The sequence below is a fragment of the Trachurus trachurus genome (genome assembly GCF_905171665.1).
Source record: "Trachurus trachurus genome assembly, chromosome: 1".
In the NCBI taxonomy this organism is placed as follows: Eukaryota; Metazoa; Chordata; class Actinopteri; order Carangiformes; family Carangidae; genus Trachurus; species Trachurus trachurus.
Window position 1 is genome coordinate 34580800 of NC_139891.1, and position 10762 is coordinate 34591561.

A 10762-nucleotide genomic window follows, 5' to 3' on the forward strand; every position below is an offset into this window, starting at 1 on the left:
AGAAGAAGTCAAAACTTTCCTTCATCATCATCATCACTACAGATCTGTCGAGTCGTCTCTTCCCTGGAGGATGACAGATAGATGCGTGTAGGTATCAAGTTAAGTTAAGTTGACTTAAGTTAAGTTAAGTTGAGTTGAGTGCAGTTAAGTTTAGTTGAATTAAAGGAGAATTCCGGTCATTTTTGACCCCTAAATCGTTGTCCTGATGGTCACCCGGTGTTGGTTGGAGCAAAAAACGCGACTAAAATTGCTGCAGGCAAACCAGAGTTACACCACGGCTACCCGGCGCTAGCAATAGCCACAACGCTAACCTATGGGGGCAATTCTTTCAACCACAACAAACACTCAGAAAACAATCAAATATCTCTGGTACATGACTGGAATCCTTAGAGACACCACTGAACTCATATAGTGAACAGTATAAACAGTATAAACTTTGTGTTTTTGCATGTAGTCACTCACCTCAGATAGCCGAACTCTGAAACATCCTGGAAAGACATTACTATCCGATCACAGAGCGGCTGCTCTCCCCGCCACAGAAACTAACACTTTTTCCTTGTTGTGATGATTTCTTTACTAAAATAAACGGTGGAGCAGTGCAGTGGTAATGTCCAAAATATCTCTGACCGTTTATTTTAGTAAAGAAATCATCACAACAAGGAACAAGTGTTTGTTTCTGTGGCAGGGAGAGCAGGCGCTCTGTGATCGGATAGTAATGTCTTTCCAGGATGTTTCAGAGTTGGGCTATCTGAGGTGAGTGACTATGCAAAAACACAAAGTTTATACTGTTTATACTCTACACTATATGAGTTCAGTGGTGTCTCTAAGGATTCCAGTCATGTACCATAGATATTTGATTGTTTTCTGAGTGTTTGTTGTGGTTGAAAGAATTGCCCCCATAGGTTAGCATTGTCGCTATCCCTAGCGCCGGGTAGCCATGGTGTAACTCCAGTTTGCCTGCATCAATTTTAGTCGCGTTTTTTTCTCCCCCCAACACCGGGTGACCATCAGGACAACGATTTAGGGGTCAAAAATGACCGGAATTCTCCTTTATATTACATTAAGTTCAGTTGTAAGTTAAAGGGATATTCCGGCGTAACAGAGTAAGTCCCCCCCCCTCGAAAGATCAAGTTTGCCGACCGCTAGCTTCTCTAGTTGTAGCAACTTCAGCAAAGACCGCACAATAACAATACACTGCTGTCGATTCCTTTGCCAGCAAAGGTCGATCAAAAAAGCCACAGATAACGCTCAGAGCAGCACCAAACTTCATCAACAGTACGAACAGGGTCTCATCCCATAATACGAGGCATCAAACACCTGCTAGCTTTGCCTGGTTTCTACTGAAAAGAGACTAAAACACAACTCACCCACTCTCCTACTGATGCAGAAGCCCTGACGAGTCGATCACCGAGTGCATCAGAGTCCCTCTCTGTTTCTAACAATAACCAGCGAGTGTTGACAGAGAAATTAACAGAGTTGAGTTGATCAAACTGTCGCAGTCAGAAAAGCTGCTGCATTGTTGGAACTACTCTTACTTGGTGTCATGGCGTTATATCCCTTTACGTTGACTTAAGTTGTTCTAAGTTGAGTTAAATTACATTAAGTTGAATTAAGTTGTTTTAAATGATGTCAAGTTGAGTTAAGTTACGTCAAGTTGAATGAAATTGTGTTAAGTTACGTCAAGTTGAGTTAAGTTACGTTAAGTTGAGTTAAGTTACGTTGAGTTGAGTTAAGTTACGTTGAGTTGAATTACAGTTGTAAGTTGAGTCAAATTACATTAAGTTGAATTAAGTTGTGTTAAATTATGTCAAGCTGAGTTAAGTTACGTTAAGTTGAATTAAGTTAGGTCAAGTTGAGTTAAGTTACATTAAGTTACGTTAAGTTGAGTTAAGTTACGTTAAGTTGAGTTAGGTTACATTAAGTCAAGATACGTTAAGTTGAATGAAGTTGTTTTAAGTTGAGTTAAGTTGTGTTAAGCTGAGCTAAGTTACGTTGAGTTACATTAGGTTGAGTTAAGTTAGGTTAAGTTGAGTTAAGTTACATTAAGTTGTGTTAAGTTACGTTGAGTTGAATTACACGTGACGTTATTAATGTCACTTTCATTCTCACTTAAGTATCCATACATTTTTACATTTATATTTAACTTGTTTTGATCTTTATATTGTTCCACTCGATTTGTTAATGTATTATTTTTGTTTGTTTTATGTTTTTATTGATCATCTGATCATGTATTGTTTCAATTTGATTTAATTTCATATTTATTGTTTTACAGTATTTTACAATGAATTTCAAGCTTGTGCAGCTCCTGGAGGAACAGGGCTGTGTCTTATCAATGAACTTTGACCTTAACTTATCTCATACATATAAACATAAACCAGTATATCAGTGTAAAGTGGCAGTTTTACACATGTACAGTATAAAAATAAAACATGACGTCACGTCGTCCTGCAGCCGACGGCGAATGTGAATGTGACTTCCAGGAGGAGACGGCCGATATCACATCCTGCAGTGTATTCTGGGAAAGATCAATAACGAACAGACAGTGGGAGCCAGTGAACGTCACACAACAGGGACGTGAAGGAGAAAAGATCAAAACTGGATCGAGACTCAGCCGACGTGACGGGACGTGACTCTGTTCAGGAGTTTTAACCACATTCACACTGACACTTGAACGCACCGTCCACGACAATACCCGCATTATCAGCATTGTTGTTGTTGTAGACCTTAGTAGAAGCTGTTAATTTGATCTTGTGCACAAATTGTTAGAGTCAGGCATCAGTCAACAATCAATAATGCATTCATTAATTCAAATTTAATTCATAATTGTAGCATAGATTGAAAAGCTGCAGGCTGAAGAAGTGGTGACGCTTTAATTCTTCACTTCAGTTAAACCTTTGGAGCTCTTTATAGTTTAAATGCAACACTTCACTTCACAGACATGTCTTTAAAGGGATAGTTCAACATTTTTGTCAAATCGGCACATTGCCATAATCCCTATAGTCATAGCAGTAGGTTCGTTACCTTTAATTGTCGGTGCAAGCTATTTTTAGAACGGCGGAGCAGAGCCGTTTCTTGGTTTCCCTCATCAAACTCATCAAATACACAATCCAACAACTCCACAACGCTCTGGTGGACAAGTTGTGACCTGCACATTCACCACGCTATGAGATAATAACACAACGTTACCAGACAGAGTTGTTTTAGAGGGAAATTCATGCAAAACCGCTGATGCGCGTTGCTCTGTCTGGTAACGTTGTGTTATTATCTCATAGCGTGGTGAATGTGCAGGTCACAACTTGTCCACCAGAGCGTTGTGGAGTTGTTGGATTGTGTATTTGATGAGTTTGATGAGGGAAACCGAAACAGAAATCCCATGAGCCTCCGTAGCGTAGCTCTGAGCAGCTCACGGCTCTGCTCCGCCGTTCTAAAAATAGCTTGCACCGACAATTAAAGGTAACGAACCTACTGCTAAGACTATAGGGGTTATGGCAATGGGCCAATTTGCCAAAATGTTGAACTATCCCTTTAAGACACCTGGGAACTGTTTTAATTTGTGGAAAAGGGGCAGAATATGTCTCCTTTATATAATACAAATGACTGGTGTGGTGGTTGTAGCCTCAGAACAGCATCCCTCCCTGTTAGCATTCCTGCATTAGCATGACAATATGGAGGCCGTGTTTTGTTTACCCAGCATTCCTTGAGGGCCCATTGACCTCGCCGCCGACACACAAACACCCTGAAACCCACAGAGCCCGGTTCCCTCCTCTCCGACCCAATCAGCCGTCTCTCTGACCCTCTGACACGTGTTGACATCACATCTGTATCATCACACATCACACATAAAACACAGACTCCACCCACTACAGCTCTCTGACCCCGACCTCAATCTTCACTTCCTGTTCAGACTGTTACGTCACTGATGATGTAACACCACATCAGCCCTGAGAAGAGACTCAACGTGACGACGTCCTGCACAGATGTTCACCACCACGGACACTCAGGTGTAAAGTAGCTAAACACAGCAAACAAACCAGGCAGAGGTAGTGGGTAGTTCAGGGACGACTGGGAGATGAGAGAACTCTGAGTCAGCATGGCCAGTGAATTAGATAGATAGATAGATGGATGGATGGATGGATGGATGGATGGATGGATGGATGGATGGATGGATGGATGGATGGATGGATGGATGGATGGATGGATGGATGGATAGATAGATAGATAGATAGATAGATAGATAGATAGATAGATAGATAGATAGATAGATAGATAGATAGACAGTAGCTACTGCTGAGGGCCCTGTGAGCAAGGCACTGACCTGACTGTGCCTATGTTCACACCACAGTAATAACAGAAAATTAATAAATATAATAAACTAGTCAAACTCCACCCATGAGAAAAATGAAATTTAAAAAATTAAGAATATAAACAAAGTTAGTTTATTATAGCCTACCAAAAACAAAATAATAAAACCAATCATAAAGTAATTAATGAACTAATATCAACTCAACATAATAAAGATTTAAACTCATGTTTTAGCCCAATGATGAAACTGAATCTGTAGTTAAAAATAACTTCATTCATAACTCAATAAACTCCATCAATAATCAATAATCGATCCAGACCAGACCGGAGGCAGCTATAGACTTACCGGTGCCTGGTCGGACTCGCTGACCGGGGTCAGAGGCATCCTGCCGGACATCTTCCTGACTGTTGCCCCTCCGCTGCTGCTGCTTTCTGCTGCTGCTGCTGCTGCTGCTGCTGCTGCTTCAGTCCGGGACTACCACCACCATCTCCTCCTCCACCACCACCGGCGCCTCTGCAGCCTCTCACGCCGGGAACAGGGCCACCTCGGCGGCGGGGATCAGCTGGAGGCTGCGCCGGCCGCAGGCGAGGGAGAGCCGGGCGGCGGCTACAGGAAGGCCCGCTGCTTGTGTCGGTGCGGGAGGAGGAGGAGGAGGAGGTGGAAGGAGGAGGAGAAGGAGAAGAGCCGGCGCATGGAGACAAAGAGAGAGAGAGGAAGAGGAGGAGGAAGAGGAGGAAGCAGGAGAGATGAAGTATTCCAGATTCCAGCGGTTCCAGTGGTTTTACCAGGTCAAACAGCAGCGGCGGCGGCGCGCGGCACTGCGGAGCCGCAAATAACTATATAGCAGCACTACGTCACAGCCCCAGCCCCGCCCCCTCGCGTCAGCTGCACCTTCATCATCGTCGTCATCACCACCGGCCCAAAAATATCCCAGGATCCTCAGCTGCTTCCAGTGAATCCAGCATGGCACGCCCTCATCATCATCATCATCATCATCATCATCTGAGGCGGAAGTCTTTTATTTTGTAGGAGGAGGTTCAGGGTTCACCTGTGACTCATCACGTGTTTTTAATTTTAATCTGAGTTTAAAGTCTACTACTCATTTGTTTTGGATAGAACTAGAAAACATGTTTAAATGTTTGACAGCCATCAAGATTAAACTAAAAAAAAAGAAGATATAATTCTTATTTATTCTTTATTCTAAGGGAAAGGAATTGTTTTTGTTGAATCTTTTTATTTTACAAGGAAAATATTATATCCATAAATGTAAATGGTCATCCAAAAAACCATATTTTTACGAGTTTAAAATAGAAATCAGATATTACATGCAGCTATTACAAAATATGAAATACAGAAAAGCTATAAAAACCTTAGAATATTATAAATTATTGCAAACAACTATTTAATAATAGCCTACCTATAATATATAATAATGTTGGTACCCCTTTCAGTGTATATATGTATATATTCTTTGTTTGTCTATTCATTGTATGTTTATTGTTTGAATATTTGTATGTTTGTATATATAAATGTTTAATAAAAAAAAGAAAATAAAAAAAAAGAGTTTAAAGTCTATATGGAGCAGACCGGCACGCTTTATCAGTGATCATATTTATCCCCAGTTTCATTTATGCTGGAAAAATGTTTTGTTTGGCTACACTGAATATGATAAAAAACTAAATTCTCAGTTTTATATGATTAACTTGTTAATTATTTTATCCAAATTTTATATACATGAGTCTAAATTTTCTGTTAAGAAGCCAAACTTCTTGGAACTGTCTGCATATGTTGGTCAATATATATCTCCTCCCTCTGTGATTGTGAGAATAAAAAAGCTGTTAAAACGTATGATCTCCTCCAGCTTTACAAAATAATTATTTAAGTTTATGTTTGTTCTGTCTTGCTGTCATCCCCCGGCGTATTTATGATGGTTTGGTTGTGTATTAATGTTGTATACACTTATTTCTTCTAACTGTATTCAGTCCTGTGTATACTCTTGTTGTCAATAAAGTTAAAAAAAAAAAAAAAAGTTTAAAGTCCATACATAAAGTCAAAATGTCCAAGGCAACGAAACCCCTTCATTCCCATTATTTTTAATTGAATTAAAAATATATCTTGAGTCTCTGTCATGTTGAATCCAACAAAAAATGTTTATCAGCTATTGAATTTTATTCAGATTATATTCAGTGAACTTGTCTGCCATGACTTGTTCTATATATATTTTTTAATTTTATTTATTTTAATGTCCTTTTTATAATTTATTTCTATATTTCTCATATTATTTATCTACTAGCCTATATATTATTTATTTAAATGTTTTGATAATTTTGTCCTTATATCATTTCGTTGTGTGCTTTTGTCATGTCTTGGAGTGTCTGTCGCTTTGTTTTTTTTTGTTCCTTTTTCAATTGTTCATGATATTTGATGATAAAGTTTAAAAAATAAAAAAAAAATTCATCTGAGTTTAAACCAATCAATAAAACTTGTTTCTGTTTCTGTTCACTATAATGATTTTAAATAATATGATTTATTCTCATTTTTTATAAGTGTTTTATATTTGACACCTGGTGATCGTGAGATGTTCACTGTCACTGATCAGTGTCTGTAAAACAAACATCTAGAGAGCAAAGATTAATAATAAAAAAAAAGAGCAGATTAAAACTCTGGTGGTTTTTAAATCAGAGTTTTAAAGATGATCATATTTGGCTGTAGCGCCCCTCAGAGGAGAAACACCGTCACTGCAGCTTCAGTTTAAATTCACTGGATTTATTCTGTAAAAACTCAAATCAATCCTGCTTTTATTTTTATTTTTGTGAATGTGTTTCACTTCACTTCTGTCGTCGTCTGTGTACAGAAAAAAAGAGTCATAGAAATCCATTGAAACTAATGAAGTTATTAGTAATAAAGTTTAGGTTTATTAAACGATCATGACATTAAAATCTTAAGTCGTCTTATAAAAAACTGTTTTAATTCTTTAAATTCAGTCTAAAACTTTCTTTGTTAAACATGATTCGACCTATTTTTGCCCTTTAACCTTCTGACATCGTCCAAAATCTCTCTCCTGTAATTGTTATGTCATTTACTGCCTTTGCTTTTGTAAAATAACATCAGTTTTTCTTCATTAGTATAAAACACCCATCCATTTTTAGTTTTTTTTAACCATTCAAATAGGCTACTAGTTTGTTTACACAATGGACTTGTTGGTTAACTGCCTGAAAAATGACTATCATCTATATTCTCTTATAAAGATCAAACCTCTGTCGACATTGTGTCATTTATTTGCCCCATTGCAGTGCAATAATATCAATATCATATGCCCCCTATTGGAAACTATAAGAACATTACATGAAACTGCATCTGGTAGAAAACCGCATTAAAAACTGATATTTTCAAGTGTGGAGTTAAGAATCAAAGACATTGTATCATTTAAAAACTTCCAAACTAATCTGACAGAACTGCTAGAAAGAGCCTTGTGTCTTTGGTATTTTGGTGACATTGCAAATGTGTGTTATTGTCTTACAAATGTATATTTATTAATGTGTATCAAATGTGTCATTGGTATTTTTCCTCTTGTTGCTCTTTTTTAAGGTTGCCCTTTACCATCAGGCAGAGGGACTGGTGACGAAAACTAGCTTCTTTTTTTTTAAGCTATCTCGGGTGCATTTACATTTGTTTTTTCTTACAATGATTTATTAAAGCAGAAGTAAGTGATATATTTGTGTTAATATAAGTCTTAAATAGTTATATCTTCCGACAGCAATCACTTACATAGAGTGTTTGGACTGAAACACGGGTCTGTCAGTCACTCTGCTCTGCTCTGAGCCGAGGAGAAAACTTTTCTCGTATCCTACAAGTTTTATCCAATGAGGAGAGAGAACGGCATGCAGGGCTGTGTGTGCAGCCAAGGGACGCGCCTGAATGTGGTGACGTAGGGACGAGGACTGTTATGGTGCGTTCAAGGCAGCCCGTAACTCGTGTTTTTCCGACCTGTGAAGTCGTACCAGTTCGATCTGGTACGAGTTCACGGGTCAGAAGTTACGAGTGGCCGTTATAGTGACTTTCACAGGTAAAACAGGTCGGAAAAACACGAGTGGGTTGCCTGAAACGCTACAAAGTCGTAAGTTGTGACTTGAAGCTGTAACTTACGGTTTCAAAAGCCTGCCTGGAATGCAGCATTAGCCAAAACGACCGGATCGCTTACTTCTGCTTTAATGTGCATTGTCCCTTGTCAAATAAATTAAACTGAAACTTTAAAAACGGCATCATTGCATAGTTGATGCTAAAAATGTGATTTCAATGCTGTATGTGTGACAAACAGCAAACAATGAGTTTTAAACCATCTTGTGATATTTCACAATAAAAGCTCAATCAAGAAATAAATGGAGACTGTACACAGGCTGCTATTGGCGAGGAAGAGGGGAGGGCTCTTATTTTGAAAAGAACACAAGTGTTGAGTTTGTAGCAATCAAAATGTGGCCTCGGTTTCCCAGTAAAATTTATGGGATTAAGAGAAAATACGCTTAAATAAAGTCGTTTTAGGGAAAATACGCTTAAATAAAGTAGTTTTCATGGGTTTCAACTGGTCACGATGGAGCCAAAGTGGATGTTTTACAGAATATTATCGATGTATTTAAAGAGCTGAAGCCTCTGGGAAGTTCATCCATCTGTATTCACACAGTTAAAATCCTTCTATACACAAAATAACAAACATTCACAGAGAGGCGGACGCTGATCTGTGTGTTGTAGGAGTTTGGTTTAATATTGTATTGAAAAATAAATTAACGAAAATAACTTTAAAATGCAACAGAAGACAAAAAGAAGAAGAAAAAGAGAAAAAAAAGGAAAAAAGAAAAATCAGATTATAAACATTCTTTGCCAGCAGGGGGTGGAACTGCAGTGCTCATCATGTCAGATTAAATTTACAAATATATTTATAAAAGAGGAATTTATTATCATTATTATCATCGTTATCAGACATATCCACAAATCACGAAAGCATTCCTTTACATCCAGTGAGCCGAGCCGAGCCGAGCCTGGTCTACCACCCAACCGTTGTTCTTGCAGCTACAAAAAGAGTCTAGAAAATTTATATTTATATATGTATATATATTTCATACACATGCCGTGTGTGTGCGGAGGATGAGGCCGTAAAAAACTAAACTGTACAAAAACTGAAAAAACAGAAAAACAAAGCACACAGTGGTGATTCTGTGGATGGAATGATGATTAAATGGAAAAAAAACAAAAAAACACGATTCAATAAAATTAAAAATTAAAAACACGCGATGACCTCCGACCCCCTCCAGCCAGGACAGAAGAGGGGAGGGGGAGGAGGGGGGGGAAAGGGGGCGGAGTCAGGAATTAAACCATTCGTTCATCCGAGTCACGGATTTTGGCTTTAAAAAGTTTAAAAACAAAAACGGAAAAACCCGCAGCGACGTCGTGTGTTTTGACGAAGCACGAAGCTGCAACGACTTCGACTCCACCTCGTTTTGTGTTTTTGTTCATGTATCTATTTTCTTAAAGGGATAGTATCATTTTTTTAAAAGTGGGGTTGTATGATCTACAAATAGCCCCTAAGTACTTTAATTGCAGTAGAAGACTCTCTGCACTCCTCCCGTTAGCAACGCCAGCCCATAATAGCCCTGCCCAGAGATTTACAACATACATTGTTGTGAATGGACCCAAAGAAACGGCCTATTTTCGTGGCCTAAAAGAGGTTTTACCTGAAAAAAATACACAGTTCCATTGTTCACTATAATATAATTTTTTCCAGACCTTCAAAGTGCAGGAAAAATGCAGTTTTTATTTGGATTTTCATTTTATTTGGTCCAAATAATGTATGTTGTAAATCTCTGGGCAGGGCTATTATGGGCTGGCGTTGCTAACGGGAGGAGTGCAGAGAGTCTTCTACTGCAATTAAAGTACTTAGGGGCTATTTGTAGATCATACAACCCCACTTTAAAAAAAAATGCTACTATCCCTTTAAACCCAACTAAAAGAAAAGGGGGCGGAGCTTCAGTCCTGAAACAAGAGGACGACAAAGCACCGGCAACAACGAGCGCAAGAATTTAGTTCCAACATTTGTTCGTATTTATTTTCAAGTTTTGGATGAGTTGGTCTCTTGTTGTTGTTTGGAGGCGGAGGGATTTAAACCAGCTGCGTTCATCGTCAATAGAAACTAGTTCCTCATCGACGGCGCCACGAAAACACGACATCAAGATATTAAAGAAAAAAGAAAAAACACACACACACGAAAAGAAAAAAAAAAGGAAAAAGAGGAGGTAAATACTGATGAAGGTCACGGCCGCTCTGAGGGGCGTTCAGCTTCAGCTTCAGCGTAGTGTTGGATTCACCGTCAGTCAAAGTCACAGCAGCGTTTTACTCTTAGTGTTATTGATGATCAATCACTTTGATTTCATTTCGTTATTGATATCTGATTGTAAACTCATGATTCAG

The 10762-nt window shown here is 38.6% G+C and overlaps 1 protein-coding gene across 1 annotated transcript in view; it reads right to left on the minus strand.

The window, feature by feature from the left end:
- LOC310984857 (serine/threonine-protein kinase MARK1-like) overlaps positions 1-5108 on the minus strand; it is a 30026-nt gene extending 24918 nt beyond the window's left edge. Inside the window, exon 1 of the mRNA XM_083970207.1 lies at positions 4649-5108. Coding sequence (XP_083826333.1) covers positions 4649-4699 — 51 coding nt within the window. The 5' untranslated portion in view covers positions 4700-5108. The remainder of the gene's footprint in view (positions 1-4648) is intronic.
- Positions 5109-10762: the final 5654 nt, after the last annotated feature.